This window comes from Capsicum annuum, chromosome 1 (assembly GCF_002878395.1).
Source record: "Capsicum annuum cultivar UCD-10X-F1 chromosome 1, UCD10Xv1.1, whole genome shotgun sequence".
NCBI lineage: Eukaryota > Viridiplantae > Streptophyta > Magnoliopsida > Solanales > Solanaceae > Capsicum > Capsicum annuum.
The window spans coordinates 250,762,398-250,783,628 of NC_061111.1; the positions used below are offsets into that span (position 1 = coordinate 250,762,398).

Here is a 21,231-nt window from a genome sequence, read left to right on the forward strand (position 1 = left end):
TATTTCACATTAAGGCATACATTGTTGGTATCATCATACCAACTACACTTGCAAGGTAATGCATCATGCCAAAATAATTTCTATTTACTTAGAGAAAACAACTCCCCTTATTTATTAACACAAGGTGGGGGAACACCGAATTCCTTTGCTCATTAAATTATACCTTTGTGTTTCAAATACCTCTTTATATCACTCAATAGTTCAAGACTAGTTCAATTTACAAATTCCGACCTTTCTCATAACATAAATCAATTTCACACTATGGGTTGGGGTCATAACCACTTCAAAAGTCACAAGTTGGGGAAAATCATAATTCCCTAATTCATTCACCATACCCATGCACCCGTAAGTTCAAAATCATATTTAAAGCATGAATAATCATAATTAAATCATTGGAAAACATTGTTCAATAATAAGCATTCAAAACTCACATCCCTTGTTTTAAAAATCAAAACAATTCCATATGAATAATACTTTAATACATATGATTTTACAAAATTAACAATGAGGTAAGATTCACATGCCTGTAATAGGAAGATGTACGGAGAGAAATTGCCCTTGAAAGCCTTATTTGGTAAATCCCTTGAAAACCCTAAGTGTTTTTGACCTTGAGGAATTTGAGTGTTGAGAAGTTACCTTGATGTGTCTTATGAGGGATACTGGTACCCTTAGGGGTTATAAGACGTGGATTTCATGTTAGGTAAGAGGAAAAATATCTAGAATACCCTTAACTTAAAAACTGAAAAAGGGTCGCCTTTGACTTTAAGTCAACCCTTGACTCGTAGCCACTCCTTATGACTCATCACCATGAGCCGTAACAAAGGAAGTACCACCAAGGAACCCTATATTATTATCCTTACTACTCAATGTCACCACTCGTAATAGGACCCTACGACTCATCGGGTCCAGTCATAGTCAACACAGAACCCAAATTAGGATTTACACTGGATACCCTATGATTATATCTAACAACTCATAACATATCCTTACGGCTCGTAGTGAGCCACTCGTACTCAGAGAAGAATCTAGCTACAAACATACTGATTTGGTTATAACTCATCCCAATAACTCATCAGGACACCCTACGACTAATAGGGTAAGTCGTTACCAAGGTAGTGAGCTCAAAGCTCAAGAAATTTTCAAGGGCCAAAATTTTGGGTGCTTCAAGTTTTGGTACTCATACTCACTTTTGTACCTTTTTGGTGTAGATTTGAGTACTAGTTATCATCGCTGATCGATGTTTGTGTTGTGTGGATTTCCTGAGATAAGGTGAGCTCTTAGAGTCGGAGTCTCCTATTTTTTCTATCTTTTATGTCTAGTATTTCATTTCGAGATGGAATTGTGTTGACTGTTTTAAGACTTGAGTTATATTTATAGTCGCTATTATATTGGCCCAACCATTTTTTGGAGAATGGATTTCTAAATTGTTGGGTTACTCCATATTTGTTTTCCTTGCCTTGTTTATTCATAAGTTGTATATGTTGTTTTTTGCCTTTTTTGGGCATTTTTCACCAAGTTAATCCATTGCACTTAGCTCTGGGTTACAATTTAGCTTACCTATTGGAGAGATAGAGTCAGTGTCATCATGACTCGTAAATCGGATCGTGACAGCTATTTGTGAACTTAAATGAGTTAAATTAAACAAGGCTAATCCTTATTGTCTGTTATATAACATAACCGTTGTTGCACTTCGTGGCACTACTCTTCAACGGATGGTTTCAAATAACAAATTTCCAAAAACTCTAAATTGTGTTCACATGGATTTATTGTTGAATAGAAATATTATTACATTATTATATTGTTGTTGATGGGTTGAGGAAAAGATTTAAATTGAAAATTGGAAAATTTAAATAAATATACATCCTAACTTTCTATTATTAAATAAAATTTCATCTATCAAAACTAATTACAAATATCCCATCTTTATAATTTCTCTCTCTATAATTCATGTACATACCTCTATCTTCCCATTTTTACATTTTTTTGCCTTATAAAGTGCCTATAATCAAGGACACTCATTTAAGAGGCTACCAAGTTTGAATACAAAACTGAAAAATCCTATCTTGGAGAAAAACTCCACCTCTGGCGACTTTTACCTCTTCTCCCCCAAAATTGACACTCTTTCAACCCTCAAATTCACTAAAAACTCTTTCAATCCCCATTTTCTTCATTCGTTACACCCTATACTTTCATCAATTCCATTTCTGCCCCACCTTTCTTCGTTGTATCAATAATCAATTTTGATAAAATCCTATGTATGCTTGGTAATGCAATATGTGAAGCTAGGTGTGTTGATGGTACTAAATGTCTTTGTCTTATACGTGGCAAGATGCACAAGAAAGTTTGTATCTCTACTTGTGATATCATTCTTGTTGGAAGAAAAGAAAAAAAGAGAAAGAAAAAGAGGTATGTATATGCATGAAATTTGACATTTTCGAGAGTTTTTATGTCACACCATATATATATGTGTGTATGGAATTGGTTGTTACTACATCCCATATACATAACATTATTATGTATATAAGCCCATATCCTAAATTTGTTATATATATGTGGTGCAAGAAACATAGATGGATTGTTTATTTCTGAATATATACATTACAGAGTTATGTATATATTATGCATTAACAGTATTATACATAACACGGTTATGTATATCAACCCATATAAATAATTATGTTATGTATATGTGTTGAAATGGACACTTTTGACTATTGTATTAATTTTCAGAATATTTACAGTGTAGAGTTATGTATATATCATGCATTAACAGAGTTATACGTAACACAATTATGTATATGGTTCTATTAGAAAAGTTGAGGCGTGTTTATTCCATCCCATATACATAGCATTGTTATATAGATAAAAGAATATTAGGTATGAATATTAAGCATTGTTTTATGTTTTCAAATTTTGAAAATTTTTGTTTTAAGTTTTGTTACATATTAAACTAATATTGGTTTGCAATGTATGTGATTATAGGGGATGCAATTCAGATGCAATTTCCAAAATTAATCTGAGATTCTTCGATCTCTAATTCTGATCATTGATTTTGTTGTTCCAAAATTTTAAAATTGAAAAGTTGTTACTGATTTTAAGGGATCCATTAATCCCAATTTCATAAATGTAGAGTTAATTGTGTTGTGTATTAAATGCAAATATTTATTTTCTTAATTATAGTTAAATTAATTAGTTCATATACATAAGTAGTAATTTATATCAGTGTCCAGTTATGTTTATTAATAATTAAAATTCGGGTGAGAGAAAAATTAAATAAGAAAATCGAAAAAAATGATAATTAAGGAGCAAACTAATGGGATTTATATTATTTACCCTTAAAAAATTTAAGGGAAAATACGAGTCAAGTATTGTAGGATATTCAATAAATTATAAACTTGATCCATTAATCACCAACCAAGAATAATTACCTAAAAATATTCGTTAATTAAATAATCATAGTTACAATAAAATAGTTTTAAAAACCTTTTAAAATCTACTAGAAGAGTCTTTTATGGAAAAAGAGTTCTAATACTCAAAATGACCTAATGGATTGTTACATAAATTAGTTGACCCTTGTTGACTTTACACTCTCCTTACACACTGTTTGGATGGTGGTTTTTCATGGTATACTATGATATGGTTACTAAAGTAACCATGTTTATTTTGATTGTTTGTTAAAATGTATGGTATGGTATGGTTTTGTTTCATGGTTTGTAACCATAAAAACTCTCACTTTATGTAATCACCGATTTGGTGGTATCCCATGGTTTACTTATTTTTTTTCCAATTATGCCCTTATTTAATATTATATAATCCTATTTTATCCTTTACCTTATATTATTTAACTCCACCTCGTACCCCTCCCCAGGCCCCCACCCCATGAGCCACCCCTCCCCTCTCCCCTCTCCATTCCCCCCACCCTACCCCACCCCACCCATCCAAAAAAGTTATTATTTAAATTTTTTTTTTAAGAAATTTTAAACTTTTTTCCTATCCCACCCCCTACTCTGATCCCGATCCCACCCCTTACTAAACCCCCACCCCAATTTTTTTAAAAAAAATTATTTAAATAAAAATTCAAAATTTTTTCTTACCCCACCCTCACCCACCCATTCCCCCACCCCCATTTATCAGCCCCTCTCTCGAATCAATTTTTTTGACTATTTAAAAAGTTTCAAAAAGATTGTACCCCACCACCACCTCCTACCAGCCCCCCTCCCCCAAAACCAATACACTTACCCACAAAAAATATTTTTTTTTTTAATTTACTTTTAAAAGATTCAATACTTTTTTCTTAGTCCACCCCTACCCCTACCCTTGAACCCCCACTCTACTACCCTACCTCAAATATTCTTTTTAACAAAAAGTTCATAATTTTTTCTTACCCCACCCCCTTAGCCTATTCGTTCTCATTGTTTTATGTTAAATATATAAAAATATTTATAGAAAATATTTTTCTATTTCCATAACGAACACAAGAAAATAAGTAAGAAACTATTTATTTTCCTAGTTTTTTTTTGTATTTCATACTGAACACACCCGTAGCATGCACAAAAAATGCATTCAAACTTTGTACTTGTCATTGGTAGTCACGTTTTGAAACACTAAAAGAAAATAAATTTATTGCTATAAAAAATGAATTCGATTACATTTATTTTGATCTACTATTGTATTAATTTCATTAAAATTTACATAAATTTAATAACTTAATATATTTACATGACATAATTTGTGATAGATTAACAGAAAAAATTATTTTATTAATAATTATTAATAAATTTAATATTTATAATAATTAAGGGCATTTTAGTAACATTACTAGTTATGATACAGTACTATACCGTCAAACAAAACAATAAAACTGGTATTAAACAGCAGTGAACGATATAGCCTATCCAAACATTGTATTTGTACTGTACTGTACAATACAATACCATATCATATTGTACCGTACATTATGAAACCATGACAAAACCCCATCCAAACAAAGTATTAATAAAATAGTTATTAGGAGCTTATTTTACCAAATTAGTTTTATTAATTATACACTGAAAATATAAATTCGAATATATACAATTTAGGCCAAACCCATCAATAGCCCCTCAAACTTGTCCCTAAAATTCACTTAGGCCCCTAATCTAAGGCTTGTACCTATCAAACCCCTAAACTCCCCAATTTTGTTCCTATTGGGCATTTTTTGCCCACATGGCACTGCGCGTGTTGTGCAACCACTTGAGGTGCGTGAAAACTAAAGAAATTGTCCATGTGGCAAAATTTAACATTAAATAACGTTACTTTTGTCATTCCCTTCAATTTTTCTCTTTTTAACCTAAATTTACTCTTCTTCTTTCTTCATTCTCTCCTTCATAGATGAGTTCTCATCAACTTCTCTCATCTCACTATCAAAGTTATCTCCTAATTTCTCTTAAATTATTTTTTTCTCTCATTTTGGATGAGAATGTCGAAAAATTTCGTCAATATTGATGTTCCCGATTTGTGCTACTATTCCAAATTTTATCCTTTAAGAACTTCAAGGACTCCTTCAAATCCGGGTCGTAGATTTTTTGGATGCAAAGTTCCAAAGGTTTGTATCATTTTCATAGATTTTAATTATTATTATTTTTGATATTTTTTTTATTATTCTATTGTTTTTTTCATTTTAGGAAAATGATGGATGTGGGTACTTTAGATGGATTGATCCAAAACCTTCAATATTTGTGCATCAATATCCTGGGGTAGAATCGAGCTTAATGATTAGGAGCAAAGATGGTGAAAATTCGTGTGATCGATTGAAGCAAAAGCTCAAAGACGTTGAACAAGAGAGGGACACTTTGTGTGAGAAATTGAAAGATAGTGAAGGAAAGTTGATTGCAGTGAGGCAAAAACTCAAAAAAGTTAAACTTGAAAGGGAATGTGCTAAGCTCAAATTGAATAGACTTGTTCTACTTTTTCTCATTATTCCAACTGTAAAGTGGTTCTTTAATATGGTGTAAGGTGTAGTAGTTAAGTTTGCCTATTGAATAGGCAATTGGATATTGTAATGGTTAGTTTGTAGTAGTTGTTTTGTTAGTTTGTAGTAGTAGTTGTTTGTTCAGTTTGTAGTTGGCCTAGTTTGTAGTAGTTGTTTGGTTTGTTTGAAGTAGTTGTTTGAATGAATTGACATATTTTTGTATGACAATCTCATTGTCAATTGGCTACTTTGTGTCTACTTGTGTAGCTACTGAAGGTATTACCATATAGCCTATTTGTAACTACTGAAGGTTATGATAAAAATAAACTATATTACAAGTGCAAGCAGCTGGATATCATATTAACACAGCTCAAGATTGAGCTAAAACCTGCATACATGATGTAAAGGTGTTCAAAAAAGGCTCAACATTGAGCAGAATAGTTCTACTGCAGCATACACCAAAATCATTAATTGCTGCCTAAGAAAAAGTTATTCAAAAACTAGTAACACAATTTGTTCAAAGACACTATCCCTCATTACAGTGCAAATCATTTCTAAATGAACTACTTCTTTGAATATCCAATTGATGAAGAAGACTTGGTTGTTTCTACTTTTTTTTCTCTTATTTGCTTTCATTTGTTGCAATTGTGTGCTGGTGACTGCATCTTTTTCATTCCACTTTAGGCCGCTATTTTTAAAACCAATATCTATATTGGTTGGTGAAGCACTCCTTAAATTTATACCTTCATAAAGAACCCTCTCACTTGATGTACCTGGCTGCAAAATTAGACAAAATTGTAAGACAGTGAACATTGAAAACTTGAATGAAAACATTAGGGTAAACATTATTATAGGTAAATAATGAGACAGAAATAAATACATTGTACACGTGGGTTCCAGTTGTTGGATCAGAGTAAACACTAAAACCAGTTGCAAGCCTTTTGTATCCAGTAGCAGCAGCAAATGAGGTAGTATTGTATGACCTCTTATTGGTCGGCAAAGGTGGTACTTGACTGGAAGAAATATTTCTTCCACTTTCAAATAGGATCCCTCTTGTTGCATTGGCTATTTTTCTTGGCAATCCTCTACCACTCCCTCCTTGACCTCTACCGATTCCTCCTTCACCTTCCCTATCAGCACCAAATTGACCATACCAGAACCACCATCCCTACCAGAACAACCTTTACCTATACCAGCAGCACCTTGACCTCTACCAGCAGCACCTTGACCTCTACCAATTCCTCTTTCACCTCCCTTATCAGCACCAAATTAACCACTACCAGAACCACTATCCCTACCAGAACAACCTTTACCTCTACCAGTAGCACCTTTACCTCTACCAGCAGCACCTTGACCTCTACCAGCCACACTTGACACCTTTCTTTAAGGTGCTCTTGGCACAGCAGTTGTGTCAGCACAAGTAGATCTTGATTAACTGGATTGTGTAGTTGCATATGTATCAAAGGTGGAGCTTAACTGTGAATAAATGCAACACAATATTTTTAACATTTTTCAATAATAATATTAAGCAGGACAAAAAATAAAAATATTAAGCAGGACAAAAATATTAAGGCAGCAGAACATATATAACTTACTCTTGTTATTTGACTTTGAGTGTAGGTATGTCTTGCCATTGCACTGGTGTCACCACAAATAGAACTTGATTGTGGTGGTGGTGGATTCCATGAAGCTTCAGAATGACAGCTAGGTTGACTACTATTACTGATCCTCATCCCATTCTAACATACAAACAGAAATATGAAAAGCTAAGAAATATGTTAAATTTACAAACTATTATGAAATTCATTTAAGGCTTACTATTTTGGCACGCACAGTCTTGTTATGGCCAACTTGCTTGCACCTTGAACAAGTGATCTTGACACCTTTTCTTGAGAGTTTACCCCACTTTTTTGGCTCATCCTTCTTCTTTCTTCTATTCTTTCCAGGTCTGCCTGGCATCTTTTTTGGTTTTGGAGATTCAATTGATGGGTTTTTGGTTTCCGTCCATATTCTCATATTGGTAATTGGTTGAATGAAATGGCTATAAGACTTAAGAAAGGTTTCTTTATTATACCAGTGCTCTACATGCTGATCAGGATCTACTTTCAAGTAATAATAAGCACAAATGGCATGAGGACAAGGAATACCTCTTAACATCCATAACCTACAATCACAATACTTCTTGTCCAAGTGAACAAAAAATGTGTAACCCTTATCCTCAATTTCAAAACCATTAACTCCATTCCATAGAACCCTACACCTATTTGAATATTCCTTGTTAGCTTCTAAAATAGTTCTTGCCATAGGTGCAATGTCTGAAATCCATGTTTCTGCAAATTTAATCATATCTACATATCTATTCATCAGTTGATGTCTGATATCCTCTAACATTGTGATTATGGACTTATGTCTAGCAGCTAAGATCCAAGAATTGAAAGTCTCACACATGTTATTTTCTGCAATATCACATTTGGAATGTGTTTTGAAATATGCCCTACACCAAGATGTAGGAGGATTAATCAGCATGTCCTCAGTTATTTCTTTCTTACCTAGCCTTGGCATTGCTTGCATCTCCTCTCTAAACTTTACTTCAAAGCTTGCTTTTGCACATCTCCAAAACAGTTTCCTTCTCTCTTCTCCTCTCCAGCGCACATGCCAATTGCTCCAAATATGTCTAGTACACATTTTTCTCTCAGTATTTGGTAGCCGATACATCAAAACAGGAACAAGACCCTGTAATAAGTATTAAGTATTATTCAAACAGGAATATTATTGGAAAATAAAGTCAAGTAATGAGAAAAATAATTAAGTGGTGGTACCTTTTGTTGGTCTGACATTACAGTCAAGCCTTCACCAGTTCCCAGATTTAGATCTGCAATCAGATACCTTATGAACCAGTCCCAGCTATGTTTTGTTTCAGTATCCACAACTGCTCATGCAATAGGATACATTTGGTTGTTGTCATTTTTCCCCACAGCAACCAACAACTCACCCTTACAAGCTCCTTTGAGAAAGCATCCATCAAAACCAATAATTTTCCTACACCCATCTAACCATCCTTGCTTGAAGGCATGAACGCACACATAGAAATAAACAAAGAGGTTCTTTCCTAGTTCAGTTTCTTTGTCAATTTTTATCCAACAAGAACTTCCAGGATTTGTTATCTTGATCATATCTGCATAGTCACATAATCTGGCAAATTCCAGCTTCTAATCTCCCATATTCTCCCTCATAACAATCTGTTTAGCCCTATAACAAATAGTTTTACCTATATAAAGACCCAACACCTCTCTTACTAAATCTTGAATTTCCCAAATCCTAATGTATGGCTGAGAAGCTATTCTGTCCTTGAACTTTCTAGCAACCAGCTTTGAATCACACATCTTGTTCTTGTTTAAAGGTATACATTTGTGAATAGGGTTATAGTTCTTAATAATAAAATTACCTGAATCCCTATCAGTAAAAGCAAACAGCAAACAGTTGTAATTAGCTGCAATGCATTTCACCCTTATTCTATGTTTTTCATTAGGTTTTAACTTCACCTGCCTTCTATACTCTACAGCATAATCTGCAACAGCTTTTCTAAACTGATTTGCACCCACAAAAATCATTCCAAGCTCAAACACAGAAAACTCACAATTTTCATCATACCTAGTTTTCTTTCTTCTCCTTCTTCTAAGTAGATCTACTCCTCTAACAGCATCTACATCTATCTCTTCACTATCTTCACTCCAACAATCAGAACTATCAATATATTCCTCATCTCCACCCAACTTTCCTTAATATTTGGTAGCCTTACTTTTACCAATATCCCCAAAGCCTCTATCTACACAACCAACAACTCCCACGGGTACTTCTTCAGTTTCAACAACCTTTTTTCTTGCTTTTTTGTTTCTTTCTTTGTTGTTGGCTCTTTTTTCCCTTCTTTCTTGTCTAAAAGCCCTCAACTCCTCATCAATATCTGAGCTATCTTCTGAAGAAATATCTCCAAGATCTGAATCACTACTCAAATAATCTGATAACTCACTTGTTAGCCTATTAACATCTTCTACATTAATTTCTTCTATATCAGCCTCATCACCTCCTTCTGCACCAAAATCTTCTACGTTAATATCTTCTACGTGGATATCTTCTACATCAGCCTCATTACCTCCTTGTACACCAATATTTTCTACATCAGCCTCATCACCTCCTTGTCACGCCCCAAAATCCCATCGGGCCGGACTGGCACCCGAAGCCGAGAAGGCCCGGGAGAACCCGTTCAACTACCTGTACTTTCACTTACATGTCACCAAAAAATTGGACAGCACTTCGTTGCATATAGAAAGGTCTAATTACCTGTATCAGCACAACATGCGCAAATATATATATATATATATATATATAATACTTGGCCGTCGGGGCCACCACATATACAGATATAACATCACTATATAAACTTCCATGACTTTACCCTTCCTTATGTCTACAAAGCCTCTAGGATATACATGACATAACTAGGGTCGGGACAAACCCCTGCCCACACATGACTCATGTACAATAACAAAACATAAGGAACCGACTCGAAAAGCTCCGAAGCAAACTGGAGCTCACCAACAATAGCTGTATGACCTGGCTCCTACTTGTGCGGTGTATGAGCTGAGGTACCTGTGCCTGCAGCATGAAATGCAGGTCCCCCGTGAGGGACGTCAGTACGAAATATGTACTGAGTATGTAAAGCTGTAAATAATCACATATGATATAGGAGCTTAATAGAAATCAGAAACAAGTGAATAAGTTGTAATAGGAGTGGACCATACTTACTAGAACTTGTGACAACCTGTACATTGTATTTATTCAATCACTTTACCTTCGTTCTTATCGTCTTTGTAATCATTACTGTACTGTACTGTGACCATTAGGATGCCTCCAGTACATATCAACTGGGATCGACCCGTGCTAGGCTTATGCCCCTGGGATACCACCCATAAACACATGAAATAGGGATCGACCCATGCTAGGCTTATGCCCTTGGGATACCACCCGATAAGAGAGAACTTCCATCACTTAGTTCAATTAATCTTTGAGATTGTTATTTCGGTCGCCTCCACATTTTAATACTTTGAAACAATGATACATCAATAGGAACCAAGTAATAGACCTTCTATACAATAACGATGTAATAAAGACTCATTGGTACATCAACAATGTGTTTCAGAATCATCAATATCACAACAATGAAATAAGAGCCTTTTGGTCTATCAATGAAACATTTTGACAATTATAGGATGGAAACAACTTCGTTGGTAACGTAGAACAATACATGTTTTTGGACAACCTCGGAATCTTACTTGATGGAACATTGGTGTTTTCATGCCAAAGAACATTGTTAGAGTATGCTTTACATACCTCGTTGTAGATTCAGATACCAATTCAACACAACTTCCCGCCTTTACAAATCACTTATCTACAATGAAATGTTTGGCATCTAGTATTAGCAACCCAACACCACAATTCTCTTCCATAATTCCATACTACCAATATTTGCAAAACATTCCAAAAACCAACTTGAACAATAGGTTTATGTGTGTATATATATATAATCATCATTTCAATACCACATCATCACCCCAAATTCCTTCACAATTTAACATAATCCAACCATGCACAAGAATAATCCAACATCATTTCCAATCATCTTTCAACAACAATCAAATAACATACTTCTTATGCTCACATGCATATATATATATATATACATATCCATATAAATAACACCAACATAATTTACATCCTTACCAAAAAAATGGCCCTTTTGATTTCGAAGTCCTGTTGGCACAAATAAGGGGTGCTTCTCGAAGCCCTTGAGACGGTGAACACAACTACGGAATCAATTTGGATTTTCTACGGTTGAATCACAAGATAATTGGAGTTGAAATTTGGCTAGGGTTTCTTAGTTTTCAATAATGGATGATAAATAATGGATATGAGGCTAAGTATATGTATATAATGACCAATTTTCGTTCAAGAGGTGATGAAAAATGACCATATTGCCCTTAAAAATTTAAGTAAATCCGAATCTGTCCATGGTGGACTGTTTTGATAGGCTAAAGTAAATCGGCCATAACTCTTTGCTCCGATATTAGATTTGGGTGAAATTGGTATCGTTAGAAAGATAATTCAAAGGTATTTCATTTCATATAAATTAAGCCACCCAGTTCGTCCTGTACAAGTAGTCATGATCATTTGAAGTTGACCCTAAAAATCTGTTTTGAGAGGCTGAAGTAAAACGAGTATAACTCCTTACTCAGATGTTGGATTTGGATGAAACCAATTGCATTGGAAAGAAGACTCAGAGATCTTTCTTTTGATATGTGGTAGCTCTCCCAGTTCATTATATTTAGGGAGTTATGATCGTTCAAATTTGACCCAAAAAACTGGCAGGCCTCAGTAGTTTTCCTGCACATTTACTGTTCACATCCCGGCCACCGTTTTAAAGTTTCGAACGAGTTCGCTTATATCCGAAACTTATCCGTTTTTGGAAATCTTTATATCGTTGGAAAGCTTATTCAATAACCTTCGTATGGAACCATCGACGGGAAAATTCCGGTATAAATAAAGTCGATTCCTATACACCTATAATCAAACTACACACTTGAAACCATCTCAAAATAATCAATACTCATACTTAAACTCATATATACCTAACTTAGGATCAATACATATACTCCAACACATATAACAATGACTAATGCACGTAATTAAGTACGGGGTGTTACACTCCTTATACACCAACATCTTCTACATCAGCCTCCATCTCTTTCTCTACTCCAACAGATTCCCTCTCTATGTTAGCACTATCACCAACATCAACACTTTCTCTTTCTAGGTTTGCACACTCAATAATATCAGGTGCAGGTAAAAAACCACTGGGGCCATCAGGGTCAAGAATTGGTTCATCTAAAACATGATAGACATAAAAATCAATAGAGTCCTCATGTTTTAAATCTTTAACCAGTTCATAGAGATGTCTATCACTTTTAACCAACTTGAACTGATTAGTTACTGCATCTTGATAATAAAACCCCCTAACAGCTTCATACCCTAATTCTTAAGTATAAAAGAACAATTCTAGTACGGAAAAGTGGTCCTTGTCAATGTACCTTACCTCTGGCACACAACTTGCAATATATGTAGGGACACCCGTATTGGAAAAGGATCCCCCATGGTGCAATTTTGTGAAAATTATCTACATTTATTACGTCACCTATGACAAAGTGTAAAAATTCAAAGTTACTTAACGAAATGGCCACGGAATATACCCAGAGTACAGATCAATAATCTAAAAGATACAACCTTTAATGCATGTTAAGTAAGGAGACGGAATATTCCCAAAATCATAGGCGTTAGTGATTTCAAAACCCTAAAAACTACAATATGCTAAAATTCAACAAAATTTAACAAATACAAATCATAAGAACACTTACACCAGGAAGATCTGAGGAAAAACCCCAAATTTGTCCTTCGATTTGAGTGGAAATTTGGTTAATTTAGGGTTATGAAGAGAAAGAGTTAACAGGAGTTTGGAGTATATGTGGAGTTAGTTTATACACGTAGAGGGTTTTAAGTAGAATAACTTTCCACATCAGCGGTGTTTGGAGACACGCACCTGGAAGTTGATGAGATGTGGGCAAAAAATGCTCAATTGGAACCAAATTGGGGGGGGGGGGGGGTAGGGGTTTAATAGGTACAAGCCTTAGTTTAGAGGCCTAAGTGAATTTTAGGGACAAGTTTGAGGGGCTATTGATGGGTTTGACCTATAATTTATGTAGTCATTTAATGATCGGAGTAGTATTGGAACAACACAATAAAATTTTCTTAATTTTATAAATAGAGCAACTAAATTAAAATAAATAATTTTAATAAGAAGATCAATTAAAATGAAATGGAGGAAGTACCAAGAGTCGATTTATAATTATTAAAGAGAAATTAGTATAGTCAACTGTGACAGTTATTCTTTCTATTTGATTGTTTATGGACATATACTTACTTGGAATACATGATGTGTTAACAGTCTTTTCAGTTTAAGCTTAGTAATGTGAGACAAAGCTCATTTATGGTGTACTAACTTAATTAAATATGAAAAATTAAATAAAATTCTACCCAGTATCTACGTTAGCTTTTGCTCCGAATATACGGTTAAAACCAAATGATCCTTCTAGAATAGTGGGATTCTAACAACCTCAAAGTTTCTCCGCTCAACTTTGCCAAAAATTCTGACCATTTTAATTTTCTCATAAGTTTTTTCTATATATTCCAATTCCTATAGGTCTAATACTGTGTTTTCTCCAACTTGGAGGTCTTCTTCATCCCTAAATCCAAGAGGCTTAGGAAATTGGTGAATTTGATATGGATGAAAAGGTTATGCATGTTGTTCAATACGGCTCTTATGGCGGTGGAGCCGCCGGCTTGTAGCATGTGGAAGTTCCTGTGCCTACTCCAAAGAAGGATGAGGTCTTGCTAAAACTGGAGGCTACAAGCATAAATCCTATTGATTGGAAAATTCAAAAGGGCATGCTTCGTCCACTTCTTCGTCCAAAGTTTCCTTTTATTCCTACCACAACGTGGGAGGAGAGGTTGTAGAGGTAGGATCTAATGTAAAAAGTTTTAAGCGTGGTGACAAGGTTGTGGCTACGCTCAATACACAGAACGGAGGTGGATTGTCCGAATATGTGGTGGCTAAGGAGAGTTTGACTGTTACAGGACCCGTTGAAGTATCTGCTGCAAAAGGTGCAGGTCATCTTATTGCAGATCTTACAGCTCTTCAAGCCCTTGTAAATGTTGTTGGGGTCAAGCTTGATGGAACTGGACCTCGGAACAACATTTTAGTTACGGCTGCCTCTGGTGGTGTCGGTCATTATGTTGTTCAATTGGCAAAACTTGGTAATACCCATGTTACCGCTACCTGTGGAGCCCGCAACTTTGATTTTGTGAAGAGCTCTTAAGACCCCGGAGGGAGCAGCTCTTAAGAGTCCATACATCAGGCCAAAAATATAATGCGGTGATTCATTGCACATCAGGCATCCCTTGGTCTCATCGATCTAACTCCTGGAGCTAAGGCCATGTGGAACCTGGAATTCCTTGTTAAGCTTGTAAAGGAAGGAAAACTTAAAACAGCTATCGACTCTAACATCCTCTCAGAAAGGCTGAGGATGCTTGGAGCAGGAGCATTGATGGACATACAACAGGAAAGATCATTGTGGAGCCATAGATATACCATATATATGTGTATGGAATAAAAGGTTTGTGAGGCATGTATGTTGTGACCAGTTAAACATATTCGGCGGTAACAATTTTCGTTTGCCTTGTATGCATGCATAATTTGTCAACAAAAAAAAGAACTTGTTTAAATATATATTCATTTAAAATATTTGATAATTCTTGGTAAGGGTATGTTTGGGAGAATGTCAATTTTTCATGTTTGGTTGGATTGATATGTTTTTCAATATATTTCTTTTAATAGAAAAATAAGTTCTTTAAAAGTTTGAAAAACGACTCCTATAGTGAAAGTAGGGAACAGATTCAAATAATGGCATCCCAAGCTTAATATTGTCTCCTCCCAAACCCAACCCCCTGCCACCCCTTTGCTACTCCACTCCTTGACCACACCCCACCACCCCAACTTCCCACTCTCGAGTACCCCTCCATCATAACATTTTCCTAGCTATACTACATATAAATATTTTTAGGATCGGATAATTTCTTTTCATTATCAAATATCAATAATTTCTTTTCATTACCAAATATCAAAAACTAAGAAAGTTACTTCATTCTGCAAGAAAATCTTTTCGTTCATACCAAACACGCCCTAAATAAGTTTTCATTCTCGTTCTTTCTTTTATTAATGAACTCTGCAAATTGAACTTTTTGCAAGTGTTGGTTCCCACCTAAGAACTAGATCAGAAATATTTTCAGGAAAAAACAAAGCGGAAAAGGAATTAGAATAGCATAGTTACACATACAACTTGAATTTGTTATAATAGATCATTTCATACTTGAAAAGATCTACATGTATATCTTACATATACTCACAACTGCAAACACATGCATAGGAGAACAATAACATTTTCTTTATTCTTAACACAACATTACGTATTTTGACACACTAGCTAGAACTAGCCAATATTGCAATGATGCTATATAGTTATAACATATATAAACTCACACATAGAGACACGTAGATATATGTGTGCGTGTGTGCAATAAACCCACACACACAACACACGCACAGGCACACACTGGTAATGCTGAGAGCCAACAGATACAGAGATCTTGTATTACTTGAGATGATGAGCCTCTATGTCTTTGAGTACATTAAGAAGCAAACCAAAGGGAACAAGAGGCTCTGGGGTGTCTTCAGTCTTTTTTTCATACACAAAAGTACATGTAGTCCACTCGCCTTCACATGATGTGATAATACTAAGGGAATTGTACAACTCTAGCACGTCTCCTCCAATTACTTTCCAAGTAATCGATTTCTTCTCAACATCAATTGCCTCAATCACTTCCTTGATAGTTTTATCTTTTTCAGATCCGTCTATAAATTAAAATAAAATAAAATAATATATGAGTTATTTCCTCGTAAAATGATATAAGTATTCACAAAATAATATCTTCATATTATTTATTTTGTCTATTCTTATTTTACATTTTTATATGATCTGCAATGTTATCTGAAGCTCCTAATGATAGGGTCGTCTAATTTTTTTTCTTGCAAATTATCGTTAAACTAAAAGATCTCAAAAGAAGTACATATGATCATTTAGAAATATGTGAATTTGAATTAGTAGGGAAAACCATATATAAATAGGTGAGTATATTGTTGGTAATCGTTTCGGTCCAAGATAAATGAATTTTTATTTCAATACACATCTATTAAGGAAAAGAAATTGGACACAAATTGTACTTTACTTTTCATTTTTACCCTTTTAAATATTATCATATTACTCTTAAAATTTCAGCCACATAAAAATAACGTTAATTCAATTTCTTGAAACACATAACCTAAAAAGTGTAAATAAAGAGTAAAATTCGAAGAAATATTCAACATGTCTCTTGAAATATGAAGAATTACTTATTTTAGACATTAAAAATAGTTCAAAATTTCACTTATTTTGAACTAGGAGTAAGACTAAAGAAATTTTTTATGTGCTGTATGGTAGAGTAAAGATATAATAAGGACAAACAATAATGCTAACAAATCATAAAGGGGTCGTTTGGTAGAGTATATAAGATAGTAATGAATAAGGTGTATTAGTAATGTTGGAATTATTAGTTTTGGGATTAGTAATGCTGAAATTATTTTTTATGCAGTGTTTGATTTGATGTATTGAAAACAATATATATTGTTATATTTTCAAAATAATATTATTTGTTTATAAAAATACCCTCGAAATACTCTAGCTTTGTAATTGGTGTTGACCAACCTATTTGTGAAAATTGTCCACCACTTGAGTATGTGTGTGATGTGATTAATCAAACTCAAGTGAGTGAAGTATTTGAAAAAGTTGGTCAACAAAAGGGGAGTGAACCCGAGAGCTATTCTTGGGACAATCTTATGCTTGAAACCGCTTTGAAACTTGATATTGATCTCTTAGAGAGTGAGGAACTTGCTTGTTCCAAATCTGCCCGTGGGTTGGATCATGCACTCTTTAGATATAGTGTCTTGTTTGAAAATGATATAAACGCTCCTAATGAGCCTAGTGGTGAAAAATATGGTATAGCTTACCTTGGAGGCTATAGCCTATATGTTAACCCACTATGGTGTGACAACATTCCTCCTAAAGTTGAAAATCTCTTCTTGGAAGATGAAAGTACTCTTAAAGGTAAGGAATGTGTAGTCTTGGAAGTTACTCCTTCTACTTTATGTGACTTTTTTGTTGAGAGTACTCATGGTGATGATTGGGAAACTAGTAGTGAGTACACACATGAGGGCACCTTAGTAGAAGTCGAATTGAGTGATACTTTTCTCAACTCTCTATTTTATTTCGATGATATGTATATTATTATAAAGAGTATGTCATTTAGTTTGGGTGGAGACCACGGGAAAGGGGAGTGTTGTCCAGAACCGTATCTATGGCCGCTCTTTCCATTTGACCCCGGTGCCAAATATGGAAATGGTGATGTTGGTGTACCCAACTTGTTGCTTGGTCTACATGACAAGCAAATTGTCACTCTTGGTGAATCCCATAACCAAATCCTTTGTACATCTTTCATTGAGTTTTTAATATTTCATTCAAAGGATCCTTGGTTATATTGCAAATATGTGCAACCTTGGCATGTTGAGATGATTTGTTGTGCTAATCCTAACCCTCATGACATGAGGAGTTTGTATTTGTTTGTCCTCTCTTCAGTTTTGCAAGGTTTGGATTCGAGGTCGAATCCTTTTCAAGAAGCGGAGAATGATACGCGACAAATGACCATCTTATCTTTTGATGACATCTTTAGAGATCAACACATAGAGGCTCAAGACTTGATCACTTCGAGGATACGAGAACATGCATGGAGGACCCTTTTTGAGCATGTCATTAAACAAACCCGTGTGTGGAAGATTGCGTGGGGGTTTACATTTGATGCCAATTCAAGACTACAAGTTTTAAAGCATGACCCCATGATTTTGGGGCATTGAAGAAGCACCCTTCATTAAGGGTATTTTGGGGATTGCACATGTTAAAGAAACAACCCATGGCCTCCCCTTTCATTAAGGGTATTTTGGTCCATTATACTATGTAATAAGCTAGGATATACATAGTCTCTTATTAGGTCTTTTCTCCTTAGTTGTTTAATGATGAAAATATGAGATATTGAAAATCCTCTCTATTGAGAGTAGACCACCTTATTGTAGTTCTTAGTTAGGGCTTGGACTAGCCATTGTAGCTTAGAGCTTGAAAAAGTCAATATTGTTCTTTGCTTGGAAATGGTGGATTTTGAGGTGAGTTGATTCCCTTGGCGGTCACCGTAAGAACTTGGTACTTGTTAACTTATTTTGTAGAGATTTTAGAGTTTGATACACTCTTTAGTTGCTACCTAATGAGTTCTCTTTGTGTCAAGTTACCTATCCTTTTATTGTTTTAAGTTTGTGTTTGCTTCTTGTATGATATTATTGTCTTGTTGTTGCAGATTTAGGCGTGTTGTTGTGATTGTTTGCGGACTATTTTGGTGTTGTAGATACCGTTTGGTATCAGGTTGGGTTAAGAGTCACTAATTTGTGAGATTTTTTTATGGGGTGAAGAAATTAATGGTGATGGCATTTTTCGACAAAAATTCGTTGAAAAATATGAGCTTCTTTACGGTCTTCGTACCTAAATTGATAATTGGTTTAATTGTTGGGATGTTTGGTTGTTGATGCAAGTTTTGATTTGAATCAATAAAAAAATTGGTTCTTTGATTTGGATGCAAGCTTTGATTTGAATTTTGTATGTTTTTTCCATAACATACGAATTCAATTAATTGTTAAAAATGGGACATCAAATTGCACATGAGTTTTCAAGATTTCGAACTTACAGATGGTTACTGGGGTGGGGTACGGGCTGCCAGGAGCGGTGGTGGGGGTAGAAGAAGAAAGGAGGATGGTGGGGCTTGAAGAAGAAAGAGATAGGAGTAGGGTGGCGGGAGGGGAGAGATTTTTTTTAATATTGTATGATAAATAAATTAGCGGGTCACTTTTTTCAAAATAAATTTTGATGTGGCGCTGATGTAGTGCTGATGTGGCACAAGTGTAATACACTTTCCGTGGTGAGAGTGGCGGTGTATTTTTAAGGTGGTATATAATCACTTCAAAAAGAGTTTGGGGGTAAATAATTATCCATAAAGTTTAAGTGTTAAAATAAATTTTTGGGACAAGTTCACGGAGTTTTGATGTATTATCTCAATTAGATAAATTAAAAAAAAATAACTTACATTAAATAAATTGAAAAAGATTTAGAAAAAAATTGAAGGACTTTGAGGGCATTTCTATCTTTACACATAGTTATCAATGAGTTACGATTCATGGATTAATAATACCATCAAATGGGATGTATTAGTTATACACCATATAATATCATATAGATGTATAACTAATGCATGTATTAGTTATACATTGCTTCAAATTTAATTACTATACCAAACAATATATTAAATAATACCACACTTTAATACATAGATTAGAAAATAATACACCCTATGTCGCTAAGTGTTGGTTAGATTAAGTAATATAAAATTAAAAGCATAAATAGCTGCAAGAAAATAACTTTCGTTCACAAAGGAAAGAAGTCTATCCCCTTTTTGGTGCAAAATACTATCAAAAATGTATTTTATGATAATTTAGCAAACACCATCAAATGATTTTCTTTTGGAAATCATTTTCATGGTATATGACTTCCACCATATAACAAATATATAGAAAATAATACAGGTAAATCATATAGAGAGAGAGAGAGGGAGAAAGCCAAGGCATGTTACCGTCGTTATACTTCCAGTTAACTATCGAACCAATCTTTAAGCTTTCACCTTCGTGATCCATCTCAAAATGGCTCAGCTTACTAGGGCTTATGTTGAGTATATGTCGAGGATTGGTGTGGAAAATATCATGAATCAAGTGTCCTCCACACTTAACCTCTATTGAACCAATCAACTTGCCTTTCACACCCATATTTTCTTCTTCTATATAGCAAAAGATTTTGAAAAGGAGGTGGTGATAAATTGGTTAAAAGTTCTAAGCTTTATATAGACAAATATTTCAATGTGTGAAAGATATTTCTTTCTATTCCTTTCATACTACTTGCCAATATAAATATTTCATTTTATTTGTTCAATTTTAAAATTGAGATAATTTTATTATATTTTTTTCAACTATTCTTAATATCAAATAATTATATAAAAATAAAATATATTTAAAATTTTAAATATTATTAATAATAGTAATTATTAAAATATCCCTTAAATCAAAAATTTCTAAAGAATTATGTCAAGTGATACAAAATGAACGATTATATAAATATTTAAAATGTGGTCCCGACATATGATAACAGAGAAGTTGTTGAGAATTAAATGTTCAGGAGTACGTGCATTCAATTGTCTCAGTTTTTAAATATTTATCACAGTTTTAATTAGCACGCCTTTGTAAAAAAATATTAACTGTACCTTTCATTTATAAATACTTGTCCTTGACTTGTCGTATATCTTTAAAAATAATTAAAAAAATAGATAATTTTACTATATCACTCTTTAGGTTTTTTAATGATGTATTATATTTAATATTA

At 34.1% G+C, this 21,231-nt stretch overlaps 2 protein-coding genes and 1 pseudogene across 3 annotated transcripts; 1 reads left to right on the plus strand and 2 right to left on the minus strand.

Moving 5' to 3' along the window:
* Positions 1–6,303: 6,303 nt before the first annotated feature.
* On the minus strand, positions 6,304–10,165 carry LOC107857383. 2 transcript variants are annotated; one of them, XM_016702269.2, is made up of 5 exons: positions 8,770–10,165; positions 7,769–8,683; positions 7,546–7,689; positions 6,838–7,426; positions 6,304–6,727 (listed from the first exon to the last, which is right to left on the minus strand). In XM_016702269.2, the coding sequence occupies exons 1-4, from the start codon at positions 8,785–8,787 to the stop codon at positions 7,382–7,384; spliced, it is 1,122 nt and encodes a 373-aa protein (XP_016557755.2). In that variant the 5' UTR covers positions 8,788–10,165; the 3' UTR covers positions 6,304–6,727; positions 6,838–7,381. The 2 variants fall into 2 exon arrangements, with proteins under 2 accessions (XP_016557755.2, XP_047257500.1); XM_047401544.1 differs by having other exon boundaries at positions 6,831–7,426.
* Positions 10,166–13,516: 3,351 nt separating this feature from the next.
* LOC107850286 lies at positions 13,517–15,369 on the plus strand (annotated as a pseudogene).
* Positions 15,370–15,941: 572 nt separating this feature from the next.
* LOC107850294 (kirola) lies at positions 15,942–20,938 on the minus strand. Its single transcript, XM_016694711.2, has 2 exons — positions 20,432–20,938; positions 15,942–16,526 (listed from the first exon to the last, which is right to left on the minus strand). The coding sequence occupies exons 1-2, from the start codon at positions 20,619–20,621 to the stop codon at positions 16,267–16,269; spliced, it is 450 nt and encodes a 149-aa protein (XP_016550197.1). The 5' UTR covers positions 20,622–20,938; the 3' UTR covers positions 15,942–16,266.
* Positions 20,939–21,231: the final 293 nt, after the last annotated feature.

What these genes read in the sequence shown, in the direction of transcription:
- LOC107857383 (XM_016702269.2), bottom strand. An exon ending in AGACTGTGCGTGCCAAAATA is followed by an intron (nt 7,690 to 7,768) that starts GTAAGCCTTAAA and finishes TTTGTATGTTAG; the next exon opens with AATGGGATGAGGATCAGTAA. An exon ending in CTCAAAGTCAAATAACAAGA is followed by an intron (nt 7,427 to 7,545) that starts GTAAGTTATATA and finishes ATTTATTCACAG; the next exon opens with TTAAGCTCCACCTTTGATAC.
- LOC107850294 (XM_016694711.2), bottom strand. Translation starts at nt 20,621, where the DNA reads ATGGGTGTGAAAGGCAAGTTGATTGGTTCAATAGAGGTTAAGTGTGGA. An exon ending in TAACTGGAAGTATAACGACG is followed by an intron (nt 16,527 to 20,431) that starts GTAACATGCCTT and finishes TTTAATTTATAG; the next exon opens with ACGGATCTGAAAAAGATAAA.